Genomic DNA, 19,162 nt, shown 5'->3' with positions numbered 1-19,162 from the left:
GCGTGTGTCTATCTACTGTATGTAACTGTGTATTATGCAAGGCTTTAAAGCTGTCTGGGGTTTTGGTGAGTGCTGAATGATGATTGCATAACGACTCGCTGCCATAAAGTGCAGTATGGACGACTGCTCGGCTCCATTCGATCAGTGGTTGGTCTGAGTTTTTATCTGTCCTAATGCCAGGAGCCGTGCCAGAGCCAGCAGGCTGTTGTGACGTCACACCAGCAGAGGGGGGGAGGGGCTTTGTGTCAGTGTGAATGTCTTACTTCACACTTAAGAGGACCAAAAATCTGGTGTTTGAATGTGATTTATGTCCTTTGAGTGTCTTGTATTCTAATGCCCGTCTCCTCCTCATTTGTTTGATCGTCTCTTCCTCTGGTCTCCTCTGGTTTGTGTCGGCTCGGCGCTCGCTCACGTGATCTTGTTGTGTTGAGGTTTTGGCCGAGCCTCTCGAAAAGGAGATTTAGATGTCAGAAGGTTTGTGATGGTCAAGCTGAGGTCATACACAAGGGTAAAAATAGATTGAAGTGAGGTGTGTGAGGGGCGGGGATTAAAATCTAGAGATATACATGATAGTAAGCGTCTGTACATCTTTATATGTATGACTCAATTTTGATTTGAGCGTGTCTTGATTTTCTGTGGAAATACAAAAACTAAAAATGAGTCATAAACTAAAATGAGTCATCAAAGATCTTCTCTTTCATTAAAGCCTGTTCTCACACTGCTGCATCAGGCTGTATTAACTGAGATTTAAATCTCAGAACATTAGGACACATTCTGAAAAGGTTTACTCTAAGAGATGGATGAAATACCGAACCAACAGAGGAAACATCCTTCCTGTGGTTTTGTACGGATTGTCCTGGTGTTTAAAGATTGTTCAATAAATGAGTCATGCAAGCTGCTCCATAGGGACTGAACAAACTTTATTTAACTTCTGTATTAATGATGAACATGATTCAAATTAAAGGACTGAATAAAAGATTTTTAAGATGCATTTTTCATACAGGAGTGAAATTAAACATCTTTTTAGTATTATTAATGTTATTATTATTAGTAGTAGTTGTAGTAGTAGTAGTAGTATTTTTATTAGTTTTTCAAAAATGTATCTTTGTTTATTTGTGTTTTTCTTCTGTGAAGCAGAAAAGTGCTCCAGAAATAAAGAATAGTATTATTCTTATTCTTATTCTTATTCCTCTTATTCTTCTTCTTCTTCTTATTATTATTATTATTATTATTATTATTATCATTATTATTATTATTATTATTAGAAAAAAACACGTAAAAGAAATAGAACAATAAAAAAAACATAGAAATAAAATACAAATAAGACAATAAATCTGAATGAACATGAAATATATAAATATTATTTATGTTATTTATTATATTATATTTATTTATTTCATGTTCACTCAGACTAATTGTATCTTTTTTATTTGATTTCTATGTATTTTTTAAATGGATTTTTCCATTTTTTAATGGATAACCTCTTTGTGTTTTATTTCTAATACACTTTTACTTTGGTCAATCATCTTTGAGTGTTTTATTATCTAATCATCTTCTCAAGATTAATCTTTTAGTGTCTTATCATCTAATTTATAACCTTCACTTATAATAATAATAATAAAAATAAAATAATAATAATAATATGACTAATATCATTATTATTAGTATAATAATAATAATAAGAAGAAGAAGAAGAAGAAGAAGAAGAAGAAGAAGAAGAAGAAGAAGAAGAAGAAGAAGAAGAAGAAGAAGAAGAGAAGAAGAAGAAGAAGAAGAAGAAGAAGAAGAAGAAGAAGAAGAAGAAGAAGAAGAAGAAGAAGAAGAAGAAGAATATTAATATTATTGTACTATTCTTTATTTCTATCGCACTTATTTAAACAAAGTTACATAGTGCTTCACAGAAAAACTCAAAAATAAAGAAAAAAAAACATTTAAATAAAAATTAAATAAACATAGGAACTTCAAATAACAAAGTCAATTTTTAAAAAAACTTTTAAGAGGTGATTTAAAATTACAGACAGAAGTAGCACACCGGACTTCATCTGGTAGGTCATTCCATTATTGATATATTTTTTTCCAATCATGAGTTTTAATATTTTATTCTTTCTTTTAATCTTTTCATCTTTCCTCATTAAGACTTCATGTTTAGTTTCCTCAGTTTTCACAGTTTACACAGTTAAAGGAATAATATATATGTCGTTTTGAAAATATAAAATCATTAAAGTGGAGAAATCTAGAAAAATAAAATCCCTATCTTTGATCTTAGTTTGATCAAACTGTTGAAGCAGTGAAATCCTGCTTCTGGAGGATTTAAGATTGAAATGTGGCCGATGAATCTATTTGTATGAACCTCCAGTTTGACACCAACACAGATGTCTGCAGGTGGATTTAAATGTCTCTGCATGTTCATGTCCTTGTTGTTCTCTCTTACTATCCTCTGTACCTGTGTTACTGTCAAGCTGCCACTACATACCTGCATGCGGCCCTATGCATGATTAATATGTGCTGTGTGTGTGTGCGTGAACAACACACACGTGCATGTTTTACAAGCCGTTTCTCACATTGTCATTGGGCGCCTCGTCCTCTGTGGCCACCTGGATGCTGTAGGCCAGGAAGCAGAGGATGGCACCGATCCAGAGCAGGACGGAGAAGCCGCCGAACAGCTGACGGCAGAACTTGACCCACTCGGGGGTGGTGGGGGGAGGCGTGAGGGCGTTCGGACCATCGCGCTCCAGAACCTCAGCAGCTTTGGCGTAGGTCAGTCCCTGTGGGAGAGAAGATGTTAGGTAAGAGATATTTTTTTTTAGCATGCACAGAGAATCTTATCACAACACAATGGCCCGTTTTTAACACGGCTTAAGAAGCAGTTTTTCCTGCTACAGCTGCAGAACATCAAGTGTGCTCGCCTGGCCTAGTTAACTCTACAGGAATCAGAAACTCTTGATGCCTGTCCTCATCTTAGAGAGCTCGCTCTTAAAACTACAGAATATTTTATCTTGACTCTATGCATGACATTCCCAACGTCTAGAAAAAACACACAAATGATCTCTTCGTCGAACATCTATGACTTTTATACAGCCAAGCTTTTATTCTTTAAACCTCCAATCGTACAAAATCAGTCTGCAAAGTCAAACTCCCGGTCAGCAGCAGAGATGCTTACAGCTTAAAGCCTTCTGTATCTGCCTGTTTATAGGATTGTACAAGTTGTTGCATCAAAGTCTATATGTTTGTATGAGTGAGGGATTAAAGATGAATGCGGCTCAAGGTGAGCCGGGGACGCTGCAGTGGATCAAACTCCGTCACAGTAATGCCTGCTCTCCGTTGGGATGTTGCTTTCTGGCGCAGGCGGACAGAGATTACATCTTAATTTAAGATATTACTGCGGCTCTTTGTTGTTGTGTGTTTGTGTGCAGACTTGGTTGCTTGTTGTTACCCGTGTAAGGTCCAATCCGTAGCGTTTTCCCAGATCATCCAGAGAGATTCTGTGGTCGTCCTGCAGAGATAAAGAAAGGTTCTTGTTTTATATTTGTGCCTCAGTGGAACAGAAACAGAAACAGATCAGAGTTATTAATTGGATGGTATTACATCTCAAAGGGGATTTGTCTTTGAAACATCATGAACGGGAATGCAACGCCTGCTTGATCGACCGATGTTTCAGTTTAAAGAGTGCCCCTGTTGTCTGCCGGATGCATCCCTCACAACTGCTTTAGATGCTCATTAAATAACTGATGAGGATATTTTGACACTTTAATACAAACTCAACTAGGATGCATTCCCGAGGACTCCTTCTGTGTTTCAACAGCTGTTGTAAACTCCACAAACACTGACACGCTCAGCTGAAGGTCTCCAGTTTACAGGGTCACTCTTCAGACTGTAACACCGGGAGTTGATAGCGACACCTTCACACTATCAGGCTCAGAGAAGACGGATGTTCAGGAGTTATCAAACTAAGTGAATCACAGGTGTGTGTGAGGTTGTTGTGGACGAAGGGTGAAATAAAAACCCAATACGAAACATTTAGCATTGCAGGCCCGGCCCCCAAATGTCCAGGAACTTTGAAGTACCCCTAAGCAGGGACTTTCAGGGGGAGATTCACTACCCAGGAACTAAATTTAGACCCCAGTTCCTGCTGTTAAAACGCACCTTTAGTCAAATTAGAAGTCTTGTGGCAAAAAAAAAGATACAACTTTTTATTAACAGATTTTTATAATTATGGATAAAATATGCTATTTTCAAGAGTTTTTGTTTTTAGAAGTCATGTCTCGACCCCTGTATCAGTGTTTCACGAACCCTCCAGAGGGCCCGACCCCCACTTTGGGAACCACTGCTCTAAAGTCAAATAAGCATCATTAAATATGGACTTGTTTTGTATTTACGTCTCAGTGGAACAGTAACAGAAACAGATCAGAAATGTTAATTGGCTAGTATTACATCCCAAAGGGGATTTGTCTTTGAAACATCATGAATGGAATTACAGTTTTTACAGTTCTGCATTTAACGCTCCACCGAGTGAATTGAAGCAGTGCGGCTGCAGCTGTAAAGAGGCTTTATCAACTGAGTGGGGGTGACTGTAAAACAGAGCGTGAGGGTATAGCTGTGGGTCTGACATGAATCCACAGGCTTTATATATGATTCATTCTTTGTGATGGATAAAAGAGGTCAAAGAGTGATGACTGCTTGGCCTTCGTCTCCGAGGAGTGATGAGCAAAGTGTCTCCAGAAGTCAGAGTGTGACCCGAGGAAAGACGAAGCTTTGCTGCACACAGACAGAGGAGCTCTAAATGTTTATTGGTGGCATATTTGTGCATTTACTCTTGGCTGGTAAATACATCATGTTTTACTCACTGGCTGCCCTGATGAGTTAGCCTCCACAATTAGAAATGTAATTTATAGATGGAGTAGATTCAATACTGCAGTGAAAACTGGTGCAGAAAAGCTTGAGATGAATAACCATCAGATGTGGTGTGACTTGTTTAAAGGACTCCCTTCTTTTCTTGTCTTATAAGCTACTTTAGTGGATTGTTGTTGATAATATTCAGCGTTATTGTATGCAAGCGTCCACGTTGTTTTATCAATAAACATGTTTTCTTGTAAACACTAAGATCAAAATCACATTGAAGGTTTGGTGTTTATCCTTGACAGTTTCTTCTGACTTTAGCGTGAAACTTGGAGTATGGGTTCCATTTTTAATAATATATTTATTTATAAAGCACTTGCTACAAAGTCTTTTACATAGGAAGCAAAATAAAGGAAATAAAAATTACTAAATTCTATAAATTAAATCGGAGCTTAACTTCTTTATTTATCAAACTCTTAAATGAACAAACTGTAGCACCCCCGGCTGTCAAGGGTTTATAAGAGATTTTCATCACCTGTATCATTGCACTACACTGCAAATGGAGATGCCAATTACCCCAATAAAGTAATATCTTATCTTATCTTATCTTATTATCTGGTACTTTTTATTTCAAGCTATTTAGGAATGTATTTATTTTTTTATTTCAACTTTTTAAAGTACAATTCAATCTTACAAATATTGTTTTCTGTGCTCATTAATTATTTTTTTCAATTTGAAAATGAATCTATTGTATTCAATATCAAATTTTGTTTCATTCTTAATTTCATTTTTTATACAATATTATTTTATTTCATTCTTAATTTCATTTTTTATACAATATTATTTTGTTTCGTTTTTAATTTCAATCATATTATTTCGTTTTTAATTTAATTTATTTCATTCAATTTCATTTTATTCTTGATATTTTTTAGATTTGTCATTCAATTTTATTTTATTGTATTTCATTTCATTCAATTTTATTTCATTTTTTATTTCTATCATTTATTTTAATTTCTAATTTCAATAATTGTATCACACTTCTAATTTAGCATAATTTAATTCGATTTTTTATTTAATTCCATTTATTTAAATTTTTTATCTGATTTCGTCCCTTTTCATTATTTGTACTCTATTTTTTCTCCTCTTATTCTTCTCGTATAACTGCTCCGTCTTCTGTGTCTGATCAATAAGTATTATCTCATCTTATCTCATGTTGACCGTGACTTTGATGATAGAAAGGACTCCAAGCACTCTCCTAATTTCTTGTCTTTGAATGTTTCATGATTTGTGCAAAACAGGCGGGACATGAAATCACACATAGGCGAGATCAGAAATAAAATAACAAAATGTTTTTTAAAGAAGTGAAGTCATTTAAAAGAACGCTACATGAATACTATTATTTGTATTGATTTTTTTTTAAGTTAAACTTAAGTAAAAAATAAAATTCAGGTAAAATCAGGAAAGGCTCTTTGATAAAAGTAGAAGAAGTGATTTGAAAGAGATCACTGACTCAGCAGACCTGACCTGAAAAGTGGACTGTATAGTAGGTGGCGCAATAACCACCAAAGCAAGCAACGCACACCGGGCTAGCAGTGCCTCTACATGACCGCTTTTCTCTCTCATTGTGCATTAACCAGGTGTGTTGAGCCCAAACTCTGAGTTTACAGTGTCATGAATCTGGCTCTCCTTTGACCTGACTATCTCACTGTACTACTCGAGACTCTAAACCTGATCTGGAGTTTCAATCTGCCTTCACTCGGCTTGAAATCAGAAGCAAAGTGACGTCTTTTCATTAATTAAGACCAGCCGATGTCCTCATCCGGCAATACTGTACGGATCATCAGCTGATTCTGAAATGTTTGGAGCCCTGACATCCTGTTTTTAATAACAGAACAAACGTGCAATTACAGTAAGACACACTGTGTGCATCACATCACTGGAGCTTACATGCATTTAATTTAATTCCCTCGGTCATGAATGTGATCAGCCCCCTCCCTCCTCCAGTCTCCCTCCTCTTGACTTCATGTCAGATTTACACTGAAAATATTCATCATCTCTTCTCATTAAGTCGGTCTGACTGAAGCAGAGAGCCAGGGATTGTTCCTGTGTGCGTGGAAAAATGACGCGATGCATGACCTCTTTCATGTGAGCGAGTAGAAAGCCTGAAGGTTCATATCAAGCTTCCTGATACCCGATGATAGCTAGGCGGCAGTAAATTAGATCTATGTGCACATGTTGCTGTGTTTCCAGTGCCACTGATACCATCAATTATGTGGCTTAAGGTGCTTTTCCACCAGAAATACCAGGAACCTATAGTTTCAGGAACCTCTCTAAAAGGAACTAAATTGTTCCTGTGGCCTATTGTTGTCTGTGTTTCCATGAGGCCTGAAGTCCAGTGAAGATTATTCAAATCAGACCAGTATGGAGAAAGAATAAAAGTAACTGCACTCCACCACCAGACCAGTAGAGGGCAGTAAGATTGACAAAGATTAGCCTGTTATAATTATGAATAAAATATGCTACTTTAAAGAATTTTTGTTTTTGGAAGGCATTTAACGACCCGACTATTAGTGTTTCGCGACCCCCCAGAAGGCCCCAACCCCCACTTTGGGAACCACTGCTCTAAAGTCAAGTTAGCATCAATAAATATGGACTTTTCATGACTTAAGCAGGTGTTCAACACGGCAATGCTGCTGCACAATTGTCGAGTTTAGCCATCAAAAGTACTTAAAGGCTTTCAGGGTTGGGTACTGTAACCAAGTGTAAAGTAACTGATGCATGTTACATAAGTAACCCATCCAGTGATGTAAATGATATAGCTAGCATACTTAACGTAGCATACAAGGGGGGTCATCCTCTTAAAGCTAGGGTTGGTAATCAGATTTAGATCCACTTTTTGTTATACTGGTTAAAATGATCTTTATGTCCTGATGGTAATCAATACATAATGTGTTCTTAAAAAAGAGTGAAAAAAAGCTGCTATCTACAGCCGGAGTAAACCTGGGAAAACACCAGCCAATCACCGTTTTTTGGGTGCCAAAATTTTAAACCATTCAAATTCCGTCCTGCCGTTCTGCCCGCCTCCTGCGCGTACATTTCCCCGGCGTGCACTCCGAGTCCCCGTCTCCTGCCTCTGCTTCCCCTGACTCTATTTACTGCCCCTCTCGCTCGTCCTCGGGCCTGTCCCCTCTGACCTGATGAAGTGCTTTGCTCAGGACTGTAGTCTGGATCAGAGTCTAAAAAGCTATCACCACGGGGCTCTGACAAGCAGAAGAATTAATGATATGCAGTAAGTCCTACAGAAATGTAGATGTACTGAAGCGTCCGTCCGGACGCTGTAGGGATGAAGAGCCGATTCGTGAACACGTTGAGTTTTAATAACCGGTCACTGTCGGCCGTGATCACGACAACCAACAAAACAACAATCAATGTTTGAATGAATGAAGAACTTCTCCTCTTGTCTCTCCTCTCTCCAGCTCGCACTCTCTACAGTACACCTCTCCTGATGCCTTCACTGACTGTCAACACTGTAGGGATTAAGAACATCTACACTGAACCTGTTTAACAAACAGTAGAGTTGTTACAGTATTACATGTATTAAAACTTTTCTCCTGATATCGTGTCACCAGTACAACTGGATAATGCTAGCATGACAGTTGTGAGTACTAACAGCAGCCATGTTTCTTTGTGTTTTTAACTTTCACTATGAGAATGTTTTGGTGACGACCGGTTTTGAATCAGTCACCATCATATGGTCGCAAGTCAGCGGCGCTCGTGCATGTGAGCGGGGGGGCGTCATTTCGGAGGAGCTCCGAGGGGAGGGGGGGAGGGGTTAGACGGAGTCCTGAGGAAATGCTACATTAAAATTCATGCTGGTTTTCCGAGACTGCCAACCCTAGCTTTAAGAGAAGTTATCATTAACAGGAATCAAACCCTCCTCTCATGAGTGACTTTATCATCGTATCAAATCAATAAGTTGGAGAATGGCCGGAGGAAATAGCGTTGCATCTGCTCCTCTGTCTTCTGACATGTTTTGGCTCAGATCAAGCGTCCACGTTTGACAACATGAGTCTTGTAACAGGCTCGTGGTTGTCTGAAGAGTTTCTGGGTCAAAAATGTAGGATATCACTTACTGAAGCAGCACATGAGGCAGATGGTGAGACTTCAATACAAACATTTAATCACAAAACTAGTCCTGTAGTGCTGACAGCGTCGAGGGAATTCTCCCCTTTAATCAGTCACAGGCCAACTTGATAAGTGACAAGCGCGGCTTTATCAGAGATGCCGCGTGCAGCCAAACTTACCCCAGTTTTCTTGGGCACCGCCTGGCTGCGTCTTGACAGCACCTCAAAGAGCTACAGCTCTGCTCAAGACAAAAACTCTGCAGTATACTGCTGGTGGCCCACAAATTATTCAGTATCTCTCTAAGCACAAAGAGGAGCAGCCAGAGGGAGGAGGAGGAGATAGAGAGGACAGGCTGGCTTACCGCTCATCTACAGACGACTACTCGAAGCAGGTTTGAATTGCCATTTCTGTTTACAGGCCACTGTTTTCATTTATAGCCTTGTTAAATAACCTGGTGTCTTCAGCGTTACGCTATTTGGGGATGGTTTGGGAGCAGCAGCGATGGAATCAATCACAGAGCAGAGTGAGTGTGGGTTGGAGCTCTGACAGCTTGTTTTTCTTACCAAGGACACTTCCTTCTTCAGCTCATCCAAATCCCTGTCCTTCTTCTTCCTCTTCCCTCCATTCTCGGCACCGCTCTGCAGGGAGGGAGACAGGTTAGCATTAAAGGTGGAAAAATACTGTACCTAAAGTAACTTTGAGGAGTGTTAATGCAGTTATATAAAAAACAGATTGATGCCTCTTTATTGCTTGCAAAAACAAACCGGCCTATCAGAGAGACTTTTCAATCCTGGTTTACCGCCTGTCACCTCTGCCCTTGGGTCGGACTCTGATGAAGAGATTTACAGCAGGTGTAGCCTTTGTTTGCAGTTTGCCTAACGCTGTTTCACAACACTTCACACACATGTTCAGGAGAGGAGAGGTGAGATATATCTCTTTGAGCATGGGCAGCTAACACCCACACAATATGAAATCCTCACAGCAGCTTTAGGAAGACTTTCAGGTATCTTCACTTAATTTTTCTGACAGCTCTGCAAGTTTCACTCCTTACATGATACTAATAATATCTGTGCTTTACAGCTCCAGTGAGGAACTTTCGGTTTGTGTTGATTTTGGGTACAAAAAAACCTTCATCTAAGCTCCCTCGAAGCAGTTTGTGGTGCTCACCCACGTTGTCCCCCTGCTGTCTGGATCCTTCTTTGTGTTGTACCCACTCTTAGATGTAGGTCACTTTGGACAAACTGTAACATGTGGCGCCCCCTGAAGGTTCTGGGTTTCTTAAGTAATTTTGGGGTCCTTTTTTGCCTTTTTTTTGGTATGACAGCCGAGGAGAGACAGGAAATGTGGGGAGCAAAGAGCAACAAATAATCAAGGCCAGGAGTTGAATCAGTGACCACTGCAACAAGGACTACAGCCTCTATACATGGGGCGCATAGTTAAACTGCAAGGCCAACCACCCTACTGTCTTCTAATAGTCAAATATATCACCATTTATGACTCTTTCAGGACACAAGGCTTAATTAATTATTCTAAATTATGAAATGGTGCATAAAATGTGTTCAGAATGCAGGATGAGGAGTATTTCTTGTTAATAATGTTGCTTACAGGTGAAAGTAGTTTCAATAGCAACATAAAAAGAGAGCATATTGGGATTCTGACATTAAAATATCAAGAAATTGTATTTTTCCCATATGATCCACCTTCTGAAGGAGAACATAAGAGACGTTTGAAGACAACTGTGACTAAAGTTCATGCTCATCATTTTCAAAGTAATGTACGATGCTATCGTAGCTTTTATCTTTTTCCGTCTTGTTGTAATTTTCCATTAAATCTACCTTTCTTTGGCTTAAATACCCCAAACTCCAACATGTACCACTGCTCACGTTAGCAGCAGACTCCTTTAATTCTTCTTCTGTGGTAGCTTCTGTTCTATACGTTTACTTTCCCCTCTCCTCTCTACCCTTTTGTATAATTTCCATATCAGAAAGGTAGGTAAGGTACATTTTGGCTCATTCCTTATCATAGCTGATCCCCTTATTTGTTTTATATTCTGTTGTTGTCTGACCCAACATGTCAGTATATGGTTTCAATGAGCTGCCTAGCTAGCTGGTTTGTGTCGACTCTGGCGCCCCCTGTGGACAAAAGGGGTAGGACATAAAATCTTCTCCTGTTTACGTGGAAGCATTTTTCTAATCTTTCTTTGTTTTTAATCTGTAACACACAACTCACAATGAATCTTTGCTGTAGCACATTTTTTTAAGGCAGTGTCTTTAATCACCATCTCAAAAGTCCTCACAGGAGCTTTAACGTTAGGTCAATTTAGCTGTATCTATTATATTTGAGAGCTGGAGCAGGCAGTGTATGTTATGTTTTATGATTTGTATGAATAGATATTCTTTACTGTTTTGTTAATCTTCAATAATGAGTCATGTTTGGCCATGATCGCCCCTTTTCTACGCTTGATAGGAGCTGGAGCAGGAAGTACAGCCAGCATTGAGGTTCTGTTACTCTGTGTTTAAAAGACGTGATCCGCCATCTTTTCTCTTTAATTAACAAAACGCAGAAATCTACCAGTTACAGGTACAATGATTTTTGTGGTTCAGTGTGCTTAGCACCAAAACAGCTAGCATAATGTCCTTCAGATGGCTACCTTTTTACCATAACTCAACTCAACTCTCAACTCAACTTTATTTATATAGCACCTTTCATAAACATGCAGCCCAAAGTGCTTCACAGAATAACAGAGAGACAGAAAACAACAGCAATGGTGAAATTTAAAAAGGCATGATTATGAATAAAATGCTAAAAAATAAAAGAAATACAACAAAGTAAATATAATAAAATAGGTAAGAGTGGAAAGAAAAGTTAAAAATAAGGTAGAGTTAACAAGATCAGATGAACACAAGAAATAAATAGATAAATAAATAATTACATTTTATAAATAAATAAATATAAGATAAATCAGTGTTAAAGCAATGATTCAAATAATAATGATTTAAATAATAATAAAAATAATAATGCAGTCCAGGGCTACAAATAAACTACTTCAAATTAAAAGCTAGATTAAAAAGGTAAGTCTTAAGTTCACTTTTAAAAACACCAAATGTGAAGGACGGCGCTCGGGGGCCAGGCCACAGCCGAGACCTCCCGCCCCCACGTGTGGAAGACACTGGTGGCTGTTTTTGGGCCTGACACCCCCCCTCCAACCACAAGTACACGTCAGAGCCATAGATTGTATAAATAATGGACGTAGTATCCATGACGCCTCCCATCTGTTCCTGAACGCTGTTTTGAAGCCAATCGTTGGTGGAAGCCATATTGGTAATGCTGAACTCAACCAAAAGAGTGTGACGTAAAGAGGCGGTGTATAAGCCTCCTAGCAAATTAAAATGGACAGCGTTGCTCCGCCTCTTCCCGTTGTACGGTTCTGAAGCCAAAAAATCCCGCTGTAGGGCGTCGCCATTGTGCAGCCAGAGCCTGTGAAGCCACTGTAACGAGCTCCGCCCTACAGCGTAGTGTCATAAGACGCTGTGTGTCCTTTGAAGTTTCCCTCTACGGCGGCTGTGAATCAAAGTAAACAGGAAGTAAAACCCCGTTTTTTAAACTCTAATAACTAAAGAAAAAGAAACTTTTCAGAAAAAAGAGGCCTTGGACACAAAACAGTCAAATACTAACTACATATCACCACAGCATACGGATGGAGAAAGATTCGTACGATGTGTATTTATTTTTTAAAGTTTGATTGCTGGGGGAGACAGATTTTTTGACCTATACTGCAGCCAGCCACCAGGGGGCAGACACTCTGCTGAAAGCTTCACTTCGTGCCGAGCGAGATGCACCCCTGGTTCCCACCTGTCAGTCAAAACTCTTAATCTTATTATCTTCTGAAGCTGTTTTTTTAACCAGGCTGTAAACATGTTTATTTCTGCTGTAAAAATCGTCTTCTGGGGCGCTGGTGGCCTAGCGGTCTAAGCGCCCCACGTATAGAGGCTGCAGTCCTCATTGCAGAGGTTGCCGGTACGACTCCCCGCCGGTGGACCATTTGCTGCATGTCTCCCCCCCCTCTCTACTCCCCACATTTCCTGTCTCCCTTCAGCTGTCCTGTCAATAAAGGCGAAAAAGCCCCAAAAATATAACTTTTAAAAAATAAGAAATAAATCGTCTTCTTTGAATGGGTGTGTATGTGGTTTCCTGTGTTTCTTCAGCCAGCCTCCAGTGGATTCTCGAGGAACTGCAGTGTACAACACTTTTGCATGGGCTTCATATTTTGAGACCTGAGGTTGCTGCTTGGTCAGAGCCTGTACTTCTTCACCTTTACTGAAGAGAGGGAGTTAATTTAGTACCCGTGCTTTCACCACTCTTTCTCACAAGTGTCTGTTCTTACAATTTAGTGACTGATGTGTGTACTTTTGTCTCATCAGACCAAGAAACTGTCATCCCAAACCCTGCACAGAAAGTACGAGGCAGGAAGTTACATGCTCGTTCCCACATTGTGCCGAGACATTTACATTCATAGCCGTGTATGACAACACCAGTGTGAGCACAATGGACTTTGTGTATGCTGGTTCATTTCAATCTCCTGGCACTATTGGCAAACCTTTCACTGAATATGGAGGAGAAAATATTTCCCCCTCATTTGTGCGAGGAGTGAGAGAGAGTATGTGTGTGTGTGTGTCACGAACAGTTGGAAGAATGGTGCATCATGGAAATCATCTGCTGCTGTCAGTCTCCTCTTAGCAGCACGTGTGCGTGTCAGCGAGTGAGGGATACGAGTGAGAGAATGAGAGCGAGTGACACAGTGAAAAAAGTAATCAAAAAAAGCCAAAGAGGGAGCAGAGAGCTGGTGGAGGGCCTGAAATGTGTCTGGCATAGCAATTTCTTTCCCACTGTGTGTGAGGAAGATTACCAGCCTGTCCTCCCATAAAGCTAAATGGAATGGGCCTGATGGAGAGAATAAAAACTAAATTACGTAATTACGCAAGTAAACAGCGAGCCAGGAACAAAACTTATTGAGGGGAGAAGCTATCATCCTGAGATGTGTCTGTCTTTAGAGAAAAAAAGAAGCAGCATTGTGATGCTAAGAGAAATCAGGCCCTGCAGGTGGTGTTTTTCCATGATGCATGTCCACTCCTTATGCTCTTACTGTACGTAAGTTAAAGCCGACACACAGACTGTTACAAGCAGAGTCATTCAGTCACAGCATGACATAAGGGTTGGTTTGAAGGAGAGGAACACCCAAATGAAAGTCTTTAAATAAAGGAGGAGAACTCACCCCTTTCCCCATGCTGGACGTCCGGATGTCAGCAGGTTATAATGTGAAGGACGGCGTTCAGGGCCACGCCACAGCTGAGACCTCCCGCCCCCACGTGTGGAAGACGCTGGTGGCTGTTTTTGGGCCTGACGACCCCCCTCCATCCAGTTCCTTCTCTTCTTGCTCCCTTCTGGCAGGGTAACCTGAGCCATACATCCCCCTCTCCTCTAACACACATAGAGGGGGTTTCTGGGTGTTTGTGTACCTGCACCTGCTCAAAACGTCCCCCTTTTTTTCACAACAAACACACACATACACACAGCTCCATGCAAAACAACAGGACATCAATCACAGCTGTCAGCGCCACAAATGAAAGCTCGCACTCCACATAACATGTTGTATTTATTTCTAACAACAATGTGATAATGAGGGGCTTAGATTGGCCCTCAGGATTTCCTTTAGATGTTTGGATTCAGAGCACACATCCAATACCGAGGTCTGTTCTGCAAATTAATCCTGTGATTAACTGTTTCATTGTTCGATAATGGATCCTAAAAGAAGAAGTGTTGTTCTAGCGCTTCTCTCTCCAAAGACACGGCTCATTCAAAAGCTGGAAGAAGCTGTAAGCCTGACATATTTACACCATAAGGCAGGTCATCACCACTGCACCCACACAGCAGATGCAGCAGACGATCCTGTGTCACATACCACCAAATGTTTTCTCACTTGTTGCCGGTTTGGACTCTCACCAGACTACACTGCTTCCAGGCCTGTATGAGCTGTAGACTTTGATGTATGTTAAGTGCTCAGTCTCAAGGTTTCTTTCAATTTCACTCCCACTAAATGCTTTTCCAAGGGTATTCTCGCTTGTTTGTATGTCCTCTGTATCACAAAAACTTTAGTGTGTGTGTTTGGATAAAAAAAAAAAGGTTTCCTGTTAAAGCTTCTTGTTTCACTGACTTATCAATACTCAAATTCATTTTAAATTTTTGCAGCCACAAGAGGAAGAGGAGTTACAAAAAGGTCAACAACAATCCTACAGTAATGAAAATGCCAAATGCATCAGCTTTAACACATTAACGCTCAAATGAAGAAAGCATCTGAGCTGAAAAGAAGCTAAAGATACAAAGGTTTGCCATGTTAGCTTAGCTTAGCATGCTGTTCTGTAACTAGCATCACTATGTCAGTTTAATGTTGTGATTTCATGAGAAAGTAGTCCTAATAACAGGCTTTGGTTAATCTACATGTAAGCTAAAGTTGTCGTACCTAGTAGTATGGGAGGTAGAACCTTCAGTTATCAGGCCCCTCTCCTTTGGAATCATCTACCAGTCCGGGTCCAGGAGGCAGACACCCTCTCTACTTTTAAGAGTAGGCTTCAAACTTTCCTTTTTGATAAAGCTTATAGTTAGAGCTGGATCAGGCTTGGACCAGCTCTTAGTTATGCTGCTATAGACTTAGACTGCTGGGGGACCTGATACACTGGGATCATGCCTTCCCCTCACTCTCCTCTCTCTTCCTGTCTCTTACTTTAACTCTCCCTGTTCCATTAAAGTTACTAACCATAGACCTTTCTGGAGTCCCTGAGCTCCCTTGTCTCATAGTTCCTCTGGATCTCTGCTGCTGTGGACGTTCCAGACTCCAGCTGCTAACAACTACTATCCTATGTCTGTCTAACATGAGTCTGGTCCTGCTGGAGGTTTCTGCCTGTTAAAGGAAGTTTGTCCTTGCCACTGTAACTTGCTAAATGCTGCAGAGTGCTCTGCTCATGGTGGATTAAGATGAGATCAGATTGAGTCCTGTCTGTAGATGAGAGAGGATCTTATCTTGTCTTGATGTTGGGTCTTTGTTAATAATAAAACACAGAGTACAGACTAGACCTGCTCTGTTTGGAAAGAGTCTGAGGAGAACATTTGTTGTGAATTGTGTTCCCTGTGAGTCCAGTTTAGCTTTCCTTCCTGCTCTTTTGTGTTCTCCTCCACTTTGATTACCATTATTAGTTTCACCTGTGTCCTGTAATTGATGACCCTGTGTGTATTAAGCCCCCCTGTGTGTTGTTTTTTTGTTTTCAGTTTTGGTTCTTGGACATTTCAATAAGTCTTTGTTTCAGCTTTTTGTTTTGTTTATTAAACAATCATATTCTGCACATGGGTCCTCCTTTCTGTTTTTTAAAGTCACACAGGCTGCATTTAAACCTGCCCTCCACAATTACAGACTGTCGATTCAGAATCCTGATTCCTACAACAATGTGGAGCAGATATGCTTTAAGACAACGTATTCAGTTATTTATGAAAATTATATTAAAGTTTAACTCCATAAGATGACCCACAATCCTTATTTTTGCTCAGGTGGTTGCAGGCTGCTCTTCTGACCTGTGCCTGTCTCAGAAATGTACAACTTTACCCTCCTAATATAACACCCTCCTCCTCGTGAATTTATGGCTTTAGTCTCAAAATATTATTCTAGAATGTGACCCTAATACTCTCTGGTATACTAGCTGAACAACATACTAATTTCAAAATGCTATGGATTAACATTTTTATCTTTCTATTGCAAAATCAAAACATGAAGACTTATTTCTAAGGTTAGGTTTGAAAAATGTCTTACCATCAGTTCAGATGTAGACCGCCAGCTTAGACCTGTCCTGGACACTGTGATGAAAATACAGAAAGAAACAAACAGAGCATCAGAGTAAGCATTTGTAGAAAAAGTCCAATGCATATGGAAATATAATCACCTCATATGTAAGGTGATCAGTGGAGGGGATTACTGGGTTTGGCTTCATAAGATATTTTTTTAATATCTAGTATCACCAGTGTTGTGCTTCTATGCTTCAGTCTTCAACCCTCAACTGTTGACATGTCCTAAAATACATGAATTACTGTATTCATAGACAGATATGAAGTGTAAAAGCCAAGAAAATCCCAATTAATGCAGGAACAAATCTGCAGCTTTGAAAACTTAGAAACACACATATGACTCTAAAATCTGTAAGCTTAAAACTTGGCTAAATTAATGAATTGAATGCCCCAATAACAGGAAAATCACCTAGAATAAAAATATAATATAATAAATATAATAATAATAAAATTATAATAAAAAATATAATACATCATGACTAATCATAAAGCAGAAATGGATGTAGAAGTAGAGACTAATGCACACCAATTCCAAAAACTGTATAAATAAACAACAAATGGAAATAGTAAATAAACATTCAAGATAAAACATGACTAGTTAAGACAATAAAAAGATACAAGTCTAATATAAATAAAAGCACTAAAATAGTAATACAAAATATAAATTGAAAAGTTAGAAATAAATTAAACAATACAATATTCAAATAAATATAAAATGTTACACCTCTCTAAAAGCATACTAGTTTCTGTCCAGATTTGTTCATAAAACTCCTTCAAATGTTCACAACAGCTGGCTTCACAGGTACCACTTATTAGATGCATAAACCATAGACATACAGTTTATAGGTAGACGTGGCATTGACTGGCTGAGTAGTACGTCAACGTCGCCGCCATGTTGAATGTGGCAATCTGTAAAGATGCGCACACATACATTGAAACATGCCTCCTGATTGTTGTTATACGACCACACCGGTGTAAATTGACTTCTTACCATTAGCAGAGCTTTCCAAATATACGCCACAAATGTTTAGTAGAAGTCTCCACAGCCTTGACATTAACTTTTAAAAACTCCTTCACTGCTTAAACAGTGATAAACACCAGGACACCTGTTAAACATACTGAGACTCATCCTTCTAAAAGTCCTGTGTTTTAATTTCACATACAGCAGCTGTCTCATAATAAAGGTCAGAATAAATAAAGTAATCTTAGATTTTAATCACTTTGATGTGTTTAGTGTTAATTATAACAGTCCATTCATCCTGTATTTGAAAGACTAAATCCCTTCACTTGTTCAATCGGTTATAATGTCTCAAGCACTTCGTCCTCACGTGATATAAAACATTATATATGGACGACTGTCCTTGATACGATGCAATTACAAAAAGGATATTCCTCAGTGTGGGCATTTAAAGGCCACAGAGCAGTGGTATGATAAAGAGAGAGGGGAAACATAAACGAATCGCACCAACAGGCTGAAAATATGAAACTAGAATGATGAAATATTTGGAGCAGGGTATGGATACAGCAAACTAACAAGAGTCAACAGAGCTGTATGGAAGTAGACTAATAAATAAACACAGCTTTCGGTAACGCTGGGAAAGTTAACCGTCGTTCACTGTCTCCAAGCTACAACGCTAGCGATCCTTCCCTGAGTTGCAGTAAACTAAGCTAACCAGTTCACTGTTCACCAAAATATGAACACGCTCAAGCACAACACTGATTGTCACTATGTACAATTTCTACTTATGCTAGCATTACAACATGTTGTAGCATGCTGAGGATGAATATTTGATGGGTTTGTTTCAAATTCAAGCAAAGCATAACTGCCTCTTTATTCTGCCGTTGCTAACTCATTAGCAAACCTGTAGTCCTGTCTTTTGGTCCTTGTATGTTGAAATATCTTACCTTGACTTCAGCAGGAGACAACACAGCTCATGTCTGTTTGTGGAGAACAGAGCTGGAACCAGGAGGACATTAGCATAGCTTAGCTTAGCCGCGCGTAGCCTAGCTTTGTTGTCAGATGTTCAAAAACACAGTTTGAAGCACGTTTAAAGCCCAATAAATAACATGTCCTCATGTTTGTGTGTAAACGTCTAGAAATATGTGTTGTTTTCTCACCTGTCTGTTTAAGAAGAAGTTTCTCCTAGCCACTGTTTCACTAAGTGTTGCTCATAATGGATTTATGTTAGCTCTCAGTACATAAAATAACTTAGTGAAATAGTTACACAAAGTGGCTCTCTCTGAAACCTTTTTTCAATGATGTCTATGGTTTTGTATGTAAAACACACAAGCTATATTATCACTGATCTTTATG

The 19,162-nt window shown here is 39.4% G+C and overlaps 1 protein-coding gene across 13 annotated transcripts in view; it reads right to left on the bottom strand.

Annotated features, from left to right (window-relative positions):
• The window catches only part of atp1a2a (ATPase Na+/K+ transporting subunit alpha 2a), a 104,408-nt gene extending 85,246 nt beyond the window's left edge, over window positions 1-19,162 (bottom strand). The window contains exons 1-8 of one of the 13 annotated variants that reach the window (XM_034702975.1): window positions 18,967-19,162; window positions 18,754-18,856; window positions 16,947-17,073; window positions 16,817-16,860; window positions 14,234-14,534; window positions 9,525-9,599; window positions 3,434-3,493; window positions 2,562-2,765 (exon numbers count right to left, since the gene is read on the bottom strand). In XM_034702975.1, coding sequence (XP_034558866.1) covers window positions 2,562-2,765; window positions 3,434-3,493; window positions 9,525-9,599; window positions 14,234-14,245 — 351 coding nt within the window. In that variant the 5' untranslated portion in view covers window positions 14,246-14,534; window positions 16,817-16,860; window positions 16,947-17,073; window positions 18,754-18,856; window positions 18,967-19,162. Of the gene's footprint in view, window positions 1-2,561; window positions 2,766-3,433; window positions 3,494-9,524; window positions 9,600-14,233; window positions 14,535-16,816; window positions 16,861-16,946; window positions 17,074-17,839; window positions 18,696-18,753; window positions 18,857-18,966 lie in introns of those variants that run through there. The other 12 variants (XM_034702983.1, XM_034702976.1, XM_034702972.1 and 9 more) reach the window with 12 other exon arrangements.

This window comes from Notolabrus celidotus, chromosome 15 (genome assembly GCF_009762535.1).
Source record: "Notolabrus celidotus isolate fNotCel1 chromosome 15, fNotCel1.pri, whole genome shotgun sequence".
Taxonomy (NCBI): Eukaryota; Metazoa; Chordata; class Actinopteri; order Labriformes; family Labridae; genus Notolabrus; species Notolabrus celidotus.
Note: the sequence above shows the minus strand (reverse complement) of the source record. Positions and strands in the feature narration are given on the sequence as shown.